At 41.2% G+C, this 20,239-nt stretch overlaps 1 protein-coding gene across 1 annotated transcript in view; it reads right to left on the reverse strand.

The window, feature by feature from the left end:
• Nucleotides 1-17,106, reverse strand: part of myom2a (myomesin 2a) — a 33,599-nt gene extending 16,493 nt beyond the window's left edge. Inside the window, exons 1-13 of the mRNA XM_079219685.1 lie at nt 17,048-17,106; nt 16,033-16,164; nt 14,108-14,200; nt 12,979-13,117; nt 12,699-12,853; nt 11,369-11,461; nt 9,731-9,819; nt 9,462-9,500; nt 8,819-8,983; nt 8,567-8,728; nt 7,714-7,855; nt 6,722-6,933; nt 234-408 (exon numbers count right to left, since the gene is read on the reverse strand). Coding sequence (XP_079075811.1) covers nt 234-408; nt 6,722-6,933; nt 7,714-7,855; nt 8,567-8,728; nt 8,819-8,983; nt 9,462-9,500; nt 9,731-9,819; nt 11,369-11,461; nt 12,699-12,853; nt 12,979-13,117; nt 14,108-14,200; nt 16,033-16,142 — 1,574 coding nt within the window. The 5' untranslated portion in view covers nt 16,143-16,164; nt 17,048-17,106. The remainder of the gene's footprint in view (nt 1-233; nt 409-6,721; nt 6,934-7,713; nt 7,856-8,566; nt 8,729-8,818; nt 8,984-9,461; nt 9,501-9,730; nt 9,820-11,368; nt 11,462-12,698; nt 12,854-12,978; nt 13,118-14,107; nt 14,201-16,032; nt 16,165-17,047) is intronic.
• Nucleotides 17,107-20,239: the final 3,133 nt, after the last annotated feature.

Consider the following 20,239-nt stretch of genomic DNA (forward strand, 5'->3'; position numbering starts at 1 on the left):
TAAATAGTGTATTATTCTATATCACAGTGTATTTACAAGTGAGTCAAACAGGTCATTATTCATCCAAATCAATAAAAAAATATGTATAATAAAAGCTTTTCAAGATTCAGATTTCTATTGTATTCTGTATTAGTTCCATATATATATATATATATATATATATATATATATATATATATATATATATATATATATATATATATATATATTATTATTATGTAGACCCGGGTCACCTGCAGTGCTTGAAGGGCTTGTGGTTGCAGGGGAACCATTCCTTGGTTCCGGCCACGCGGCCGTCAATGTAGTAACCCACCAGGTTCTTCAGCTGCTTCGGAGGATCCCACTGCACGAACACCGAGGACTTGGTGTTCCTGGTGGAGACCACCTGACCGGGGGCAGAGGGGACGCCTGGGGGGGAGGAGTCATTCATTATTAGTGATGACACACAAGTAGTGATGACACACAAGTAGTGATGACACATAACTAGTGATGACATGATAACTAGTCATGACACAATAACTAGTGATGACACAATAACTAGTGACGACACAATAACTAGTGATGACACAATAACTAGTCATGACACAATAACTAGTCATGACACACAAGTAGTGATGACTCATAACTAGTGATGACACAATAACTAGCGACGACACAATAACTAGTCATGACACAATAACTAGTGATAACACAATAACTAGTCATGACACAATAACTAGTAATGACACAATAACTAGTCATGACACAATAACTAGTCATGACACAATAACTAGTGATAACACAATAACTAGTCATGACACAATAACTAGTCATGACACAATAACTAGTGATGACACAATAATTAGTGATGACACACAAGTAGTGATGACTCATAACTAGTGATGACACAATAACTAGCGACGACACAATAACTAGTCATGACATAATAACTAGTGATGACACAATAACTAGTCATGACATAATAACTAGTGATGACACAATAACTAGTCATGACACAATAACTAGTCATGACACAATAACTAGTGATGGAACAATAACTAGTGATGGAACAATAACTAGTCATGACATAATAACTAGTGATAACACAATATCTAGTAATGACACAATAACTAGTCATGACACAATAACTAGTCATGACACAATAACTAGTCATGACACAATAACTAGTGATAACACAATATCTAGTAATGACACAATAACTACTCATGACACAATAACTAGTGATAACACAATAACTAGTCATGACACAATAACTAGTGATGGAACAATAACTAATGATGACACAATAACTAGTCATGACACAATAACTAGTCATGACACAATAACTAGTCATGACACAATAACTAGTGATGGAACAATAACTAATGATGACACAATAACTAGTCATGACACAATAACTAGTGATGACACAATAACTAGTGATGACACAATAACTAGTGATGGAACAATAACTAGTCATGACACAATAACTAGTGATGACACAATAACTAGTGATGGAACAATAACTAATGATGACACAATAACTAGTCATGACACAATAACTAGTGATGACACAATAACTAGTCATGACACAATAACTAGTGATGACACAATAACTAGTCATGACACAATAACTAGTGATGACACAATAACTAGTGATGACACAATAACTAGTGATGGAACAATAACTAGTCATATGAATGGTTCTTTGCCTCTAATTGACTCGTAAACCAAATGGATGAACATTTCAAAAAGGCGCGTAGACGAAAGAAAACCTTTGACATGGAGGATGAAAGATTCCATGAAGATCTGAATGTAGATATAAACATCAAGCTGAGTTTGGACGATCTGAATCAGGACGATTGAGACGGCGTCAGAGCAGCTGTCAATCACAGGAATTCATCACCTGACCTTTTTTATTTTTTTGAAACGCTTGACCATCTGCACCTCAATGGAAGCAACGTACCAACCGGTTCAACACAGTTTAAAAAAACAAAGAGCGTGACGTTAGAGAGGGCTTGATTGGAGGGATGTGATTGAGATTATTTAATGTGTAGAAACTGCATAACATTCATCTTCAGTTCAAGATGCTTCAGTGAAAAATGTTGACGCTTAAATGTGATTTTTGAGGTTAAAAAAAACAAAACAAGTACGTGCATTTTTCTGTACAAATACTGCATTTTGCTTTAAACAAATGTATGCAGGGAAACCAGCTCAGATGTTAAATACAGAAGTCGTGTTCTATAGTTTAAAAAGGCCTGGATCCAAAGACCTGCCCCCTGAACCCGGTGAGAACACACACACACACACACACACATCTGTGACGTCAGCGTGAAACGAGAGTTAGAATGAAACGGTACGTACCGACCGGCGGCTCGATACCTGCAACAAACAGCGGGTCACGTTCAACACTGAGCTCAATGAGATGACGTCACGCGTCAAACAGATACAGAGAAACCTGCTGCTGCAGATGCATTTCCATTTGAAAACGTATTGCACCACTGTGGGCTTTGCAGAGAATACATGGTTTATGTGTTTTTCTCATATTTGTGCAGGTTTAGCGGCTGCAAAAGACCAAAACAATCCTTTTTTTTGCAAATATATATTGTTGTGGTACTGACCAAAAATGTATGAGTCATTTACAATGTTTTATTTTGTTATACTGACTAAAATATGCAATGTCTAAAACTGTTCATTCCATTTCCCCTGCAGGAAAAGACGTAAAACACATGTTTTATTATTTGTGTTTGCATCTCTGGTTTGTTCTTATTTTGAGATTCATGTTTTCTTTTGTGTGCTCTTCTCTTAGATATGAGAAAAGTTCATTATTTACCGAAAATAAAATTATAACACACACTATAAGATGCATTTAATAGAATCTTGCAGAATGTGTAATAAATAAATACATAAATAATGTGTAATAAACAAAGAAAGTTCAACAGTGAGATGAATAATTTGGTGTAAAAAAGAAATTCAGACGCTTCTACAAAATGTGACTTATTGGAATTATTAAAATAGAAACAGATAAAAGTATCAGCGTAATCAGTGTGTATGTGTGTGTGTGTGTGTGTGTGTGTGTGTGTGTGTGTGTGTGTGTGTGTGTGTGTGTGTGTGTGTGTGTGTGTGTGTGGGTCTGGTCACACGGCCTTACCGTCCTCGCCCCCCTTCTGGACGGGCCCCGACGGCTCCGAGGCCTCGCTGGCTCCGTGCTCGTTGACCGAAAACACTCGGAACCGGTACGTCTGCCCGTCTTGCAAATCAAAAACCGGGTAACGGGGCGAGTGCAGCGCGACGGCCGTGTTGATCCGCTGCCACGCGCCAGTGCCTGCTAAGCACTGTGGGAGAGGGGGGGGGGGGTGTCATCAATGTGGAACACAAAGAGTAGGGGGGGGGGGGGGGTCTGGTGTCAGAGCTGAGGCTCAACTCTGGATTTGTTTGGTCTTACCGGGGATAAAGCAAAGCATTCATATGAAGAGTGTGTGTGTGTGTGTGTGTGTGTGTGTGTGTGTGTGTGTGTGTGTGTGTGTGTGTATAACAATCATCTACAATGATTGACAAGGTAACAAGTTTAATAAGGATTTCTAAAACTTGACTGGGCTTAACGTAGTTATAGAGGCATGAACAACAAAAAGCTGGAGAAAAGTTTACATTTTTAACATTATACGTTCCACTTGAAAATTAAATTATTAGAAAACTATAAAAGAGAGAGAAAAAAAAACAATAAATGAGAAAATTAACGGTTGAACTAATACTAATATATCATCAATCCTGATTGGGTTTTGTGACCTAATCATCACCAGAACACAGAGGAAGCTTCAATATGTGAAATTTAATTTGTGACCTTCATATGAATTATTTTTGTCATATTTAGTTGTTTTTTTTGCATCGACTGCAAACAAGTGGAGCCCCAACAACACAAGTGATGCACGATCGGCTTTTAGTGCTCAGAATATTCATTTTTTGTTTTATACATATTTAGCTTATTTTTGGGGTTCACGAGTTTTCCCATTCCAATTCCAACGTCTACTTAGCTTTTTTTTGTATTTACATTATTATGCAATAATATTACCATTATGGTGGATTAAATAGGTGTTAAAATGGCGATAATATTGTTTATTGCTATTATTTCTATACATTATCCAACAGATAAGAAAAAGATAAATCTGAATGAAATGTTTCTTAATGTAAACAAACTTGAGTCTAAGAGGTCACCGTGTTCCACGGTTCAGATTTATCGTGGATCACGAAGCGTGCAGGGGGCGGGGCTACACACGGAGGCGGGGCTTCACGCACGTAGGCGGGGCTTCACACACCTTCTCGATGACGTAGCACAGCGGCGCTCGTCCGCGGGGGCGCGGCGGCGTCCAGCTCAGCACGACGTACGACCCGGACACCTCGGAGGCGTGCACGCCGCTGGGCGCGCCCGGGAGCGTGACGTAGCCTGGAGGGAGCGGACAGGGTTGAGGCCGCGAAGCACGAGCAGCAGCAGCTCTGGCAGGAGTCCCACTTTGTTTATTCGTGTTTTTTAAATAAGGAATTTCATCATGTCCAAGAAATAATGGGAGTTACATCCTCGGGTGGTTGACTGCAGCATCAAATAAAGAGCTTAAAGGGTCAGTTCAGGTGTTTTAAAGTGTGTTTGTGTGAGAGCAGTAAAGTGATGTTCTGCTGTGGACGTATTAGACTCCTAACAGAATCTATATCGGTTTAAGTTCCTAAATATTACAGTAAAATGTGGGACTTCTACACAAAGTGACAGCAACGTGTTTATTTTAGTTTTGGTGTTAAAAGGTTTTGTTTTAAAGAGGGAAGGAGAAACTGACTCTGAGTGGTTTAAAGAAGAAGAAACTCACAAAGACACTTCAGTCGATTAAAGTAGGAAAGAGATGGAGTTAAATCAAAGATGGCATGGCAACGGTTAGGAGGGGAGGAGCCAGGGGAAAGGGGAGGAGTCGGGGAAAGAGGAGGAGCCGAGTGAAAGGGGAGGAGCCGGGGAAAGGGGAGGAGCTGAAGGAAAGGGTGCTGTGATACGTTTCGATAGGACAGTGCAGATCAATTTTAAATCAGTGTTATGTGTGTGTGTGTGTGTGTGTGTGTGTGTGTGTGTGTGTGTGTGTGTGTGTGTGTGTGTGTGTGTGTGTGTTTACTTTTGTCTTTTGTCAGTTTCATGGTTTAATTTTGACATTTGAGAGAAGCTTGTCTGAAATTAGTGTTTTTTTTACTGACATACGATACAATAAAAAGGTATTTACATATGAATTATATATATATATGAATTATATATATATATATATATATATATATATATATATATATATACATATATATGTATGTATATAATTCAGTGGTGGATGAAGTACTCAGATCTTCTATTTCACTAAAAGTAACAATACAACAGCGCACAAATACTTGGTTAAAAGTCCTGTATATATATATATATATATATATATATATATATATATATATATATATATATATATATATATATATATATATATATACAGAGGTATATACATATATATATATATATATATATATATATATATATATATATATATATATATATATATATATATATATATACAGAGGTATATACATATATATATATATATATATATATATATATATATATATATATATATATACAGAGGTAGTTATCGTGTAGCAAAGAATAATAAACCTGCAGAATATTTCTTAATGAAGGGAAAAAGTTTCAAGGGATTCAAGGAAATTTCCTTTAACATATCTTTAACATATCTGTAATCAGATCTGTAATCTGTAATATCTGTAATATCCCCATGTGCTCCCTATGTGCTATATATATATATATATATATATATATATATATATATATATATATATATATATATATATATATATATATATATATAGCATCAAAACAAACTTCAATTACAAAAGGTGAAAGTACTCATTATGAAGAATGCCCCATTTCAGAATTATACAGATTATATTATTGTTTATATTTTTAATAGAAGCTGCTTGTGAATAACCCCCCAACAATCAATAATGGTTTATCATATACTAACCTATAATAATAAATCATAATCTATCTGTTAAATATATTCAAAATAATTCATTTCAAACTGAAAAGTAACTAAAGTAGTGGAGTAAAAAGTACAATATTTACCTCGGGATGGTAGAGGAGTAAAAATATAAAGTATCTAAATTAAAAAACTCAAAGTACAACTACCTCAAAATTGGACTAAAGGAGAGTTACTTTCCATTACTACAAATATATATTTTAAAAGTGCCACATTTCTTCTAAAAAAGTGAACCCTGAGAAAAATAAATAAATCCTAAAACTTTGACTTTTCTCTTGAGATATAAGAGTTCTTTGTGCAAATGGAGCCTCTATGTAACTCTATTTCTATTCATATGGTTTGTCAAATATATGAAGTTTATGACCTCCATTCAGCAGTAAAAGAAGCATGGCAACGTCTTTGTTTATGGGATGTACAGCAACATGTATGTGTATCGGTGCTGATGAGGCCCGGAGAGAGAGACACGCGTGTTAGTATCCGTGTGAGAGTCCAGGCACGTGGTTTTTAAAAAGGGGGAACAACAAAAGCCGACCTCTGACCCCAGATCAGCTGTAATACCTTCCAGGTCGTCCTGCTTGATCACTACGTCGTACTTCCCTTCGATCTTAATCACTGTCGCAGGAAACAAAATGGCGTTAGCGGCGACAGTGGCCCCGGCCGGGCCCTCGCTCCGTATTTACCTTCCTCGGTACCTTGCAGCCGCTCGCTCTCGGCGGGGTCGAGCGCGGTCACTTTGCCCGTCCGGCGGGACGGCCTGCTGACGCCGGCGCTGTTCACGGCCCGGACCCGGAAGTGGTAGGAGCGGCCCTCCTTCAGGCCGTGCACCGGGTATTTGCACACCTTCACCGGCGCGTCGTTGCACTGGACCCAGGCGTCGCCGCCGGCTTCACACCTGCGGGGGAGATGACATCATCGTCCGTGTGATGACGTCATTGTCAACAACAACAAAGCGAATTTCTGGGAGAAAATTTACTGAAGTTTTGTGACTTTAAAGGATCGAGAGCGGTCGAAATCACAGTTTTTCTTTAAGAATATCATGTGCATTTCAGTTATTATTACAACACAAGCTACTGCATACAGTCTATGAATATATACAATTATTATTTTTCACTCATTTTACATTATTTAGTAAATATTTTTGCTTTGTTATAGCGCTTTTATTTTGAAAGAGATACATTTTTTAATTATAAATTTCTATTTTCTATTTACAATTCTTGACTTTTGTAGCACTTTTTTTCATTTTCTGTCATTATGTTTATTGTTATGCACCAAAGATTAAACAGCCTTTCTTCTTAATATTAAGTCCCAAAATGCAGAAAACTGAAAGCGATTCATTATTTTATTTTTTTACACTTTAAGCTTTAATGTTGTTTAGTTAAAGCTAAATTAATGGATCATTTGTGAGCCACTTAGGTGGAAGAAGATAAAAAAGCACCCAGTAAAGTGGAGATTCAGGCAACAGATGGATATTAATAATATTATTAATATTTATCGACTGATCAATATTTAAGTCTATTAAATGTCAAAGTGATAGTGAAACATCACAGGATGAAACGTTTTCTCCAACCAACAATCAAACAGTCACTGAAGATTGTTATTAATATAAATGTAATATAGAATATATTTATATATATTTAATATATTTAAATAGATGGTGCTATTGCATCGTTACCGGTCCACAAAGTATCCGGTGATCGGCGCCTCGTTGACGGTGTTGGGCGGCTTCCAGGCCACCAGCACGTAGTCCGCGTTGACGTCGAAGGCCTTCGCGCTCATCGGGGCCCCGGGGGCCCCGGCCACGGAGGGGGCGGCGTCTGAGGGAGCAAGGAAGTAAGGACACGTAAGGTAGGATATAGGGAAGAGGGAAGAGGAGACAGGAGGAGGGATACAGACAAGATGAGACATATCTATGTTATTATGGTTGTTTTATTAAATTATGTTTTACTACTATTATTATAGCTTGTAATTATATTTGAATACATTTTTATCATTTTATTGTCTTGCGTGCATTGATATAAAATTGTTACTTTTTTAAACTTTTATTTAAATGTCTTTGCTTTGGTTGTTTTCATGGTCCCCACTTTAAAGGAAAGAGTTTAGTCACTTTGTAACGTCTCCTGAGGACAAACTATTGTATATATATATATATATATATATATATATATATATATATATATATATATATATATATATATATATATATATATAGTATAATTTGTGTGTGTGTGTGTTTCACATTCTATTTATTCTAAACTGTGGTTCAGAGAAGAAGAAGAAGAAGAAGAAGAAGAAGAAGAAGAAGAAGAAGAAGAAGGTAGAGGAACAATAAGAAGAAGAAGAAGAAGAAGAAGAAGAAGAAGAAGAAGAAGAAGAAGAAGAAGAAGAAGAAGAAGGAAGAGGAACAAGAACAAGAAGAGGAAGAAGAAGAAGAAGAAGAAGAAGAAGAAGAAGAAAAAGAAGAAGAAGAAGAAGAAGAAGAAGAAAAAGAAGAAGAAGAAGAAGAGGAGGAAGAGGAGGAGTCCTACCTGAGACGAACAGGTAGGCGCTGTGCTCGGCGGTGCCGTCCTTGGTGAAGACCCTCAGCGTGTAGAGGCCCTCGTCGTCCTTGGCCAGGTGAGGCAGCGTGAGCCGGGCGGCGCCTCCGCCCACCGACATCACGGCCAGCGCTCCGGCTGCCAGCAGCGTATCTGGAGGGAACAGAGGCTCAGTTCAATGCATATAGAAGAGGAAAGGAAAGGCTGGAGAGCAGCATGCTGTTGAGGTGGAGGATGTCTGACCGTCTCTGTACCACTGGACCAGGGGCGGCAGGTTGGGGAGGTCGGGGACGACCACCATGGAGACCACCAGAGCCATGGAGCCGCCCTCCGTCCCGAAGCTCACGGAGAACCGGTCCAGCAGGCTGACCTCCAGCTTACTGGCATGCATCTCCGTCTGACGGGGCACTGGGCAAAGAGAACATATTTGCATCTCACTAGCCTGTCAGACAGGGCACTGGGCAAAGGGAACATATGTACACCTCACTACCCTGTCAGACAGGGCACTGGGCAAAGGGGAACACGATAACATCCCACTAATCAAAAAAAAGTTGGACTTTATGTGAGATTTAATTTAGCTGTTTCTGAACATTCCTGCAGTCCAGTCTAGAGGGAAAGAAACTTTTTAACATCAGCCAGAAACACCAGAGATGCTTTGAAGGAAACATCTTCTCTTCATAGAAAAATAATATATGTTTGATTTAACGTTAAATAAAAAGGCAAAAAAAAAAAGGCCCAGAAACGCATTTCATGTAGTGTCTAGACCTGATTCCCTTTCTCCTCTCTCCTCTCTCCTCTCTCCTCTCTCCTCTCTCCTCTCCTCTCTCCTCTCTCCTCTCTCCTCTCTCCTCTCCTCTCTCCTCTCTCCTCTCTCCTCTCTCCTCACCTAAACCAAGATAGCTGGACTCTCCAGCTCCTGATGGTCCTGTGAAAGAAAAGAAATCATGAATAAATAGAGAAACATGACAGGTGAATAATGCTAATATATACAAAATGGTATTAATATATATTGAAATAATACAATTAAATAAATAATGAAATAAAACAGATTAAATGAATAAATACAATTAACTAAATTAAATAAATAAATTAAGTACATTAAATAAATTAAACTGAATAAAAATGTCCCCGAGCCAGACTGCGATGAAGACTCACTCTTCACGGTGACGGTGGCCTTGCTGGTAGCCGTGCCATGTGGGTTGGTGGCCACAGCGCTGTACTCAGCAGAGTCACTCACAGCACACCTGTAACACACCAATACAGGTTCAGTATTTCAATACAATACAGTGTTTTCAATTAGATTTGTATTCATTCTGAAACTTAATGTATTCTAATTAAACTGTGTACGGTTTGTATCACTTCAGGACTGGTCATGTGTGTAGCCTTCTCTTTGAATGATGAACCTTTGAGTGTCTTTTATTAGTCCATAATAATGATTGTCTCCTGTGAATACATATTTAAAGGAGACACATCATGCTCGTGTCAAGCTTCACATGTCATGTGGGTTCCTTCTAGAACATGTTCTTTCCTCTATAGCAGCTGAGAACCCCTCAGGTCATCGTGCTCTTCCTTCTCTTGACGAATGATCTCACATGCTGGGACAAGAAGAGAAGGAAGAAATGTAACCTCTCCTCCCCCAGACTGGACTATTTTAAAAGACGATCCATTTCCTCAGCTGCAGTGGGACATAAAGAGTCTGCGCTCTTCTTCTTATCCAGCTCTTCACTTGAGGGGCGGAAGGACAAGATTCTTAATGTTTTTTACAACATCAGAGACATAAAGTCTGATAGCTGACTCTGTAATGTGATGACGGAGAGAGAGGGAGAGAGAGGGAGGGAGAGAGAGAGAGAGAGAGAGAGAGGGAGAGAGAGAGAGAGGGAGAGAGAGAGAGAGAGAGAGCAGAGAGAGGAATTCGTGGCTCGAGTGACGCAAAGGTCAGCACATCGACACGAACAGCTGAGGAGTCTTGAAGATGACAAACTGCCGGACCGTCCTCTCTCTCTCTCTCTCCCTCTCTCTCTCTCTCTCTCTCTCTCTCCCTCTCTCTCTCTCTCTCCCTCTCTCCCTCTCTCTCTCTCTTTCCCTCTCTCCCTCTTTCCGTCTCTCCCTCTCCCCTCGTTGAAGTCCATTGACGCAGAAAAGATCATTAAAGAAGTTTGATTTGCACTAAAATATTACTTTCATTTTGCCATTTTTCTGTCTTTTAATTTGTATTCTATGTTATGCTCTTTTAATCTATCTACTCTTAGATTTGATTCTTTTATTATTCTTTTTGAAACATGTAATTCATACTTGTATTCTTCTTTTCAAATATATATATTTTAAATCATATTCTTATCGTATTCTTCTTTTCAAACTTTTGTAATATTTTATTTCCTACTCTTTAAATCGTCTCACCTGTGTTGATTTAAAAAAATTACACTCTTATTCTTTTTAAACTTTATATTTAAAATCTTTTATTCTTCTTTTTAAACTTTTTTTCAGTTCTTCATATCTATAATTTTTTGATTTTTTAAATATTTAATTTCATTGTCTTTAAATCTTATCACCTGTGTCTTTTAAAACATTTTAAAAGTATATGTTATACTATTATTCTTCCTATCTACGTATTTAAAATCATGTTATACTTCATCTTCTATTTGTAGTCTTCTTATGTGTGTCCTTTTAAACTCTTACATTCGTACATGTTATTAATAACTAAACTGCATCCAGTAATAGTTCCCATTGGAGGGAGTTGACTTCACTACAGTTACTTCCTCCCCTTCAGATCAAAGTGTATCCTGAGTGTTTTACCTGCTAATGATCAATCCATGGACTCCATACTTGTTTTCGATCTTGTACTTCCCGGGGGCGCTCAGCCGGTCGACCGGCACGCCTCCTTTATACCTGCAACAGGTGTAAGCAGCAGCTGTCATGATTTATGAGACACGTGACTCTCTGATGGTCCACAACAATATAGTGAAATGTGCTAAAATAGATATTTACAAGGTGACGGCAACTGGGAAGGTGTGCAGAACATTTTGATTAAAGGGGGTCTACAAACACGAAGAACCCATCATGAAGAACAATCATGGAGAGTTTATCTAGTTCATTGTGAACATTCTTTGATTTGTTTCGCAGCTCGACTTGTATCTGCAAGTATATGCAAAGTTTAAGAAGGAGTGTCACCACTTCATGATGAGACTTGGCTTAAATAACACAGTATGCTAACCTCATAAAAACCAAGACTGAGCGATTGTTATATACAACTGTAAATCATAGCTTATTTTATGAAACAAAAAAGCCCAAAACTGCTGTATTCGGATGTATTAAACACCATAAGTAATATACAAGTGAAATATATGGTTTGGCAAATTTTGGAGTCCTCGCCTGAATGTTCTCTGTTCTAAACCCTCTCTAACTTTGTTCTGCTTCACTTTATCAAAGTCAACCTTCGCAGAGAGAATGTTCACATATTGAGCTATGATTTGGGTTAGAGAATGTTCACATATTGAGTTATGATTTGGGTTAGAGAATGTTCACATATTGTGCTATAATTTGGGTTAGAGAATGTTCACATATTGAGCTATGATTTGGGTTAGAGAATGTTCACATATTGAGTTATGATTTGGGTTAGAGAATGTTCACATATTGAGCTATGATTTGGGTTAGTGAATGTTCACATATTGAGCGAATGTTCACATATTGAGCTATGATTTGGGTTAGAGAATGTTCACATATTGTGCTATGATTTGGGTTAGAGAATGTTCACATATTGAGCTATGATTTGGGTTAGAGAATGTTCACATATTGAGCTATGATTTGGGTTAGAGTTGGACCTTACAGCTGCATTATTTCAAAGAAATAACCATCCTGAAAGTGATTTTTTATAGGCGGACCTGAAACCTTTTCATTTTTCTCTGTGTGTCATCTTCATTTACTCTTAACCAGTAACATATAGACTGATATTTACACATCTGACCAACATCTCACATGTGCACCTTTTATTATAACCCCAACATTATTCAAATAGCCTTAGTGGTTGCAGAGATACACCCATTTTAGTTTGGGTATGCAATTTTCGAGGAAAGGGCCTAAACACAGGTTGGTGTTCTATTGGTTTCAGATGAAAGACTGTTCTGACCACTTGACGATGGGCCGGGGGTTCCCTTCCACGGTGCAGAACAGCTTCACGGGGGTCTTCTCCCACACGGTGTGAGGCCGCAGCGCCACCAGGAAGTCCGGCATCTTCGGGATTTCGTCCAACAAATCCGACCTCCTGTACATCATGTCTTTAACCTGCAGGGAGGAGACGGCATGCAGATGACGACAGAATCAGGCAGTTTTTCTTTTTTACATGTAATGACACTTAACGTTGTGTTTTTGGTTCCATACACAGTATAAACAACACAACGCAGCATTACTTCTCTCTGGATAGCAAGACTGTCCACTTGGGCCTTGGTGGCCATCCTCATCCTGTGGAGCTCGTCCTGAATCGCAGTCAGTCCTTTCCCAACATTGGTGCTCACGCGCTGGTACTCCTCCGTTCCCTCATCGACAGTCCTGCAACACACAACTCAGGTTCAGCACTGCTCCTCAGGAACCACACGCATGATCCATCATGTGACGCACACAATGCGTCCTTAAGTCCTTTTAGCATGCTTTATAAACTGAGAACATTTTTTTTTTAGAATGACATTTGTCTCTTCAATCCCTTTGATCTAATTCAATTCAATTCAGTTTATTTTATATAGCCCAACATCACAAGTTTGCCTCAGAGAGCTTTACAATCTGTACACATAACATCCCTGTCCCGGGACCTCACATTGGGTCAGGAAAAACTAGTAAAAAAAGATAGTAAAAATCCTTTCACAGGGAAAAAAGGGAAGAAACCTGAGGGAGAGCAACAGAGGAGGATCCCTCTCCCCGGATGGACAGAAGCAATAGAGGTCATGTGACCAGAATGAATAAAGTAGCGTAACCTAATCTCCATTAAAAAAGTAAAGTAGTAGCTAAACTTCGAAGTATATAATTGGAAGAATACGATTCATCTGCAGATTAGATTCAACCTCTGGGGATTCAGAAATATCATCAAACAATAGCTGATATTCTCTATATCCAAAACAAAGTATTTGCTAGAATCATATTCAAGCATTTTAGCAGTAGTATCTGCCTTATTTTGTTAATTTAACATATCTCATACACTTTTTATGAGCTCTACAACTTCAGTTAAACACAACTTCAAAGACCAAACCACCGCTAGATGATGGAAATTGCGTCAATAATACTAATATTGCCAAAGCGAGGGCTTCCAAAAGCGGGCCACAGGCTCCAGCAGATCCATCTGAATTAACAGATATCTATTTCAATTAAAATCTTTGAGATTATTTCTTTAATCATCACACGACAATAATCAATCATGACTGAAAAATGAACTTGTAACACTGAAGAAATGTGCCGTCTCGACTGGTCCGCTAGTGGAGAAGCTGGTTCGGTATTACGTTCCACCTAAAATAGCCGGCCGACACGAGACGGCAGCCAATGGGAACTCACCTCTGCCGGAACACCGGTATGGTATAGGTTGCTTCCGCCATCGCCGCTGTGGCCTGAGCCTGCACCTGGCTCGCCGATGTGGAGCTGAATTTCCTGTCAAGGTAGGGGGTCCATCGTTATGAAGCAGACATTGAAGGAACATTCCCCCATAGTGGACAATGGTCAGGTTGTTTTAGTGTTGCAGAAGCAGGTTGTGGCGTTAAAATCTCCCAAGATCCATCTGAGGCGAGAATTTGTAAATAGTGCCATGTTCTCTCAAATAATTGGCTCCATGTCTGTGATATTGTGTTTTTACTGTCATTGACATGAATTGACAGAATGTGGCGCTAATCCTAAAGACTATACTTGTGCCAATATAACACAATCAGATATCTATAAAGTTTCCTTCAGAAAAATCCATTCTTATTAAATCAACTAATTTGCTTTACAAAGACCACAGAATTAGGTTCATCATGGCCAATCATTTGGTCAGGGACATTAAAGAGGTCATTTAAAACCTTTTAAAGGTTTAAAATACTGTATAAAAAAAACAATAATCACAGCTCTCAGCCCTCCATGTTTCTTTGTCTATCAAACGCCTCTCATGGGAAACTTCAAAGACAGACTTGCTCTGATAACATGGCCTCAGGTGTAGGTCGGGTTTAGGGGCCCGCAGGACAACATGGCATCTTTAAAACAAGATGACCCGGTGATGTGAGCTTGGCTCGTGGTGGCAGTTAAAGGGGAGTTTCATTTTCCACAAAGCTAGCGCAGCATTCAACTTGTGTATCGAGTTCAGCGTGTCAACGATGTTGCACAGCAGAGCTAAACCAAGAGCCAGGTTGGGGGCAAAGCTTTTGAAGCGGTCTGCAGCAATCTAGTAAAAAATACACACACGTCTCTTATGACCCGAGTATTAAAAGCAGCCAAAAGCTGCAAAGCTTCAGTAGCACTAGCATCATTCATAGCACTAGCATCGTCCGTAGCACTAGCATCATCTTTAGCTCTTAATCGTCCGTAGAAATAGCATCATCTGTAGCACTGGCATCATCTGTAGCTTTAGCATCGTCCGTAGCACTAGCATCATATGTAGCTCTAGCATCGTTCGTAGCACTAGCATCATCTGTAGAAATAGCATTGTCCATAGCACTAGCATCATCTGTAGCTTTAGCATCGTCCGTAGCTCTAGCATCGTATGTAACACTAGCATCATCTGTAGCTCTAACATCGTCCGTAGCAATAGCATCATCCGTAGCACTAGCATCATCTGTAGCACTAGCATCATCTGTAGCTCTAGCATCGGCCATAGCACTAGCATCATCTGTAGCTCTAACATCATCTGTAGCACTAGCATCATCTGTAGCTCTAGCATTGTCCGTAACACTAGCATCATCTGAAGCTCTAGCAATGTCTGTAGCACTACCATCATCTGTAGCTTTAGCATCGTCCGTAGCTCTAGCATCGTCCATAGCACTAGCATCATCTGTAGCTCTAACATCGTCCGTAGCAATAGCATCATCCGTAGCACTAGCATCATCTGTAAATTTAGCATCGTCCGTAGCTCTAGCATCGCCCATAGCACTAGCATCAGCTGTAACTCTAACATTGTCCGTAGCACTAGCATCATCTGTAGCACTAGCATCATCTGTAGCACTAGCATCATCTGTAGGCTTGTCCCGTACTCCAGCGCTTTTGGGACCCCACAGGGAATTTCTTTTTTGATTCTGGGCCAATATTCAGGTCAATATAAGGAGTCACTGGCCAAACAATATTGAATGTGTTAGTTTTCAACCTGTTATGCTGGTATTTGTGTATAAACAAGGCGTCAGCTATGCGAGCTCGGGGAAGCGAACGCGTATGCAGCAGGAATACGAAGACCACCCGGCGGCGGCTCTGCACATATCGGCCGCTCTAACCGGCACCAAAGCAGCGAAGAGCCTCCGTACCTCATTGCCGTCTGCTTGCTGCGCGCACACTGAGTGTGATGACAGGCAAAGTCACTTTGGACTTTGCTCACGCGCTTCTTCTTAGACCAAGCTGTGACTTTGGAAGCCATGACGGGAACACTTCAAGGAGAGCTGGGCCACGAGCACCAGGGGGGAGGAGACCAAACATGTGTTAGCCGGGACAGCAAAAAGTCCTTTAAACACGGCGCCTCTGTGATCCACATTGTTAGAAGTGTCGGCATTGTTTATTTAAATTCACAGTATGCAGGTTTGACAGATACTGAGAGTGGAAAAATGTATATTTAGAGCAATACACTGATGGCTAAAACACTGATATATGCAAAGAATACGTAAATATACCACACTAGCATATTTATCAGTTTATCAGTCCAACATTTGGGAGGCGTGAGGGGCGTTCAGACATACTCAGCACTTCACATGCTTCACCTCATACCTCACACGGCTCAGCTATGAATAGCTCGCTCTTAGCTAATAGCTCGATCCACGACTGGAGAAATGAAGGAGAAAAAACGCCTTCTCGCTATTTTAATTCAAACCCACCGTGCAGTGAAATGAGAGCGATCAGCCCGCGCACCAGGGCCTCTTAAAATCAATCAGGACTATTTCACTGAACCAGCTGTCGAGTCCAAACGTCAGACTAAGTGTGTTTCTCCTTTCTGTGTCATCGTCATTTCAACACAAGAACAATTTTTTTTAAGCTGACACAAATTGGATAAAAGAGGGTCAGCCACCTCTTAACGCCCTGCTATGTGAGGAAGTAGTGCTCAGGGACGGTTTATCTCTCTCTCACACACACACACTCTCACACACACACTCACACACACACACACACACAGGATGACAGATAATCTACAGCCATTCATTATCGCAACACATTTCACTTATGGCACTTTTGATAACTTCTCCTCCTCCGACGCGGAAGTTTTTCAAAAATGTATTTCTCCAGTGAAATGATCCTCCCGGTTGAAATAGAAAATGAAGAAAAGTGACTTACCCCAAGAGATTAAAAGAGCGCAAAGCGATGGAAGACCAGCCTGATGCCGCTTGGGAAGCACTTGCTGATGGCAAACAAAAATATTACCCTCTCACCGGAGGAATGCCGTTCCCCTTCCGCCCCTTGTATGGACGCTCTTAAGACTATATATAGCATTTACCCCCAAAATCTTTTGGTTCTCATTCTGCACTTTGGAGATGAAGAGTGTGCATCCGTATAGCTGCACTTTTATTCCACTATTTAGAGGTTTCATCTGCCGTATTTATTCAATTTATGGATTATTTCAGATTTTTTTTTTCTGCTGAGGTATTTAGTGAAAAGGTAAAAAGAAGAAGAAGAATATTTGAAGTTCTCCGAGGCTGGGTTTCAAAAATGAAAAGCTGTTCATACACACAGCAATAACTGGTTTTGTAAGCCCTTAAATCAGTGTTGAGCTGGCACTTTGCCAGTCTGCCCATTACTGTAACGAGCGATTCATTTCCTTTTTCCAACGAGATTAACGAGGGTCGCCTCACCTTTTGAATTTCACATACGCTCATGAAGCGATAAAGTACTTTTTTGACAATATTTGCTGGCAAATGGCAACGCAGAAAGCCTCGTGAGACCTTTTTAGGTTCCTCCAGACAGCCGGTCCTCCTTGGCCCAACACTTGTGGGCAGCAGTCAGGCTATTTTTACCCTCGTCCTCCTCGTCACGGCGATACCACCCAATTCTTACTGTACCAGAGGCCCCCAAGGCTATTTCCATGCACACAAGTATGTAAGAATAAAATGACTGAAGACACGGAGAAGAAACTCAGGAGGCAGAGTTTTTTTAAATCAAACTACAGTGCAGTTAAGAGAGGAGGCCGGTTAAAAGGTCACCTCCTCATTAAACCCTCAAAGCATGTATTACATCATGTATGACATCACATACATGACTTGCATGTCATCCTTACAGCCACAAAGTGTGGGGCGTCGAAAAATATCCCTGTTTTTTGTTTCTTTTATCAGTGAGCAATGTGCTGACATCGTGTTTGCAAAGTGGCTGAAGGAGGACGAGTGTAAACATTTAATTTAGAAAAATAAAATAAAAAACAGTTTGGGAAAGTTTAAGAAAAGTTACGAGAAAAACTGTGAAAGAAACTAACCCCTGCTTCCTACCCTTCACCTGCTAACCCCTGCTCCCTACCCTTCACCTGCTAACCCCTGCTTCCTAGCCTTCACCTGCTAACTCCTGCTTCCTACCCTTCACCTGCTAACCCCTGCTTCCTACCCTTCACCTGCTAACCCCTGCTCCCTACCCTTCACCTGCTAACCCCTGCTTCCTACCCTTCACCTGTTACCCCCTGCGTCCTACCCTTCACCTGCTAACCCCTGCTCCCTACCCTTCACCTGCTAACCCCTGCTTCCTACCCTTCACCTGCTAACCCCTGCTTCCTACCCTTCACCTGCTAACCCCTGCTTCCTACCATTCACCTGCTAACCCCTGCTCCCTACCCTTCACCTGCTAACCCCTGCTCCCTACCCTTCACCTGCTAACCCCTGCTTCCTACCCTTCACCTGTTAACCCCTGCTTCCTACCCTTCACCTGCTAACCCCTGCTTCCTACCCTTCACCTGCTAACCCCTGCTTCCTACCCTTCACCTGCTAACCCCTGCTTCCTACCCTTCACCTGCTAACCCCTGCTTCCTACCCTTCACCTGCTAACCCCTGCTTCCTACCCTTCACCTGCTAACCCCTGCTTCCTACCCTTCACCTGCTAACCCCTGCTTCCTACCCTTCACCTGCTAACCCCTGCTTCCTACCCTTCACCTGCTAACCCCTGCTTCCTACCCTTCACCTGCTAACCCCTGCTTCCTACCCTTCACCTGCTAACTCCTGCTCCCTACCCTTCACCTGCTAACCCCTGCTCCCTACCCTTCACCTGCTAACCCCTGCTTCCTACCCTTCACCTGCTAACCCCTGCTTCCTACCCTTCACCTGCTAACCCCTGCTTCCTACCCTTCACCTGCTAACCCCTGCTTCCTACCCTTCACCTGCTAACCCCTGCTTCCTACCCTTCACCTGCTAACCCCTGCTTCCTACCCTTCACCTGCTAACCCCTGCTCCCTACCCTTCACCTGCTAACCCCTGCTCCCTACCCTTCACCTGCTAACCCCTGCTTCCTACCCTTCACCTGCTAACCCCTGCTTCTTACCCTTCACCTGCTAACCCCTGCTTCCTACCCTTCACCTGCTAACCCCTGCTTCCTACCATTCACCTGCTAACCCCTGCTCCCTACCCTTCACCTGCTAACCCCTGCTCCCTACCCTTCACCTGCTAACCCCTGCTTCCTACCCTTCACCTGCTAACCCCTGCTTCCTACCCTTCACCTGCTAACCCCTGCTTCCTACCCTTCACCTGCTAACCCCTGCTTCCTACCCTTCACCTGCTAACCCCTGCTTCCTACCCTTCACCTGCTAACCCCTGCTTCCTACCCTTCACCTGCTAACCCCTGCTTCCTACCCTTCACCTGCTAACCCCTGCTTCCTACCCTTCACCTGCTAACCCCTGCTTCCTACCCTTCACCTGCTAACCCCTGCTTCCTACCCTTCACCTGCTAACCCCTGCTTCCTACCCTTCACCTGCTAACCCCTGCTTCCTACCCTTCACCTGCTAACTCCTGCTCCCTACCCTTCACCTGCTAACCCCTGCTCCCTACCCTTCACCTGCTAACCCCTGCTTCCTACCCTTCACCTGCTAACCCCTGCTTCCTACCCTTCACCTGCTAACCCCTGCTTCCTACCCTTCACCTGCTAACCCCTGCTTCCTACCCTTCACCTGCTAACCCCTGCTTCCTACCCTTCACCTGCTAACCCCTGCTTCCTACCCTTCACCTGCTAACCCCTGCTCCCTACCCTTCACCTGCTAACCCCTGCTCCCTACCCTTCACCTGCTAACCCCTGCTTCCTACCCTTCACCTGCTAACCCCTGCTTCCTACCCTTCACCTGCTAACCCCTGCTTCCTACCCTCCACTGCAGGACTAATTCCGTTGCAGCTTCTCCAGTTTTTCTTATTTTGTACTTTTTATTTTTGGATTGTTTGTTTTGTTTGCTCCATTGTCTTTCTATATATATATATATATATATATATATGCTTTTCTTGTTCTATTTGTCTCTGTCATTTGGAAAAGCACTATATAAATTAAAGGTATTATTATTATATATATTA

The sequence above is a fragment of the Taurulus bubalis genome (genome assembly GCF_910589615.1).
Source record: "Taurulus bubalis genome assembly, chromosome: 6".
NCBI classification, from domain to species: Eukaryota; Metazoa; Chordata; class Actinopteri; order Perciformes; family Cottidae; genus Taurulus; species Taurulus bubalis.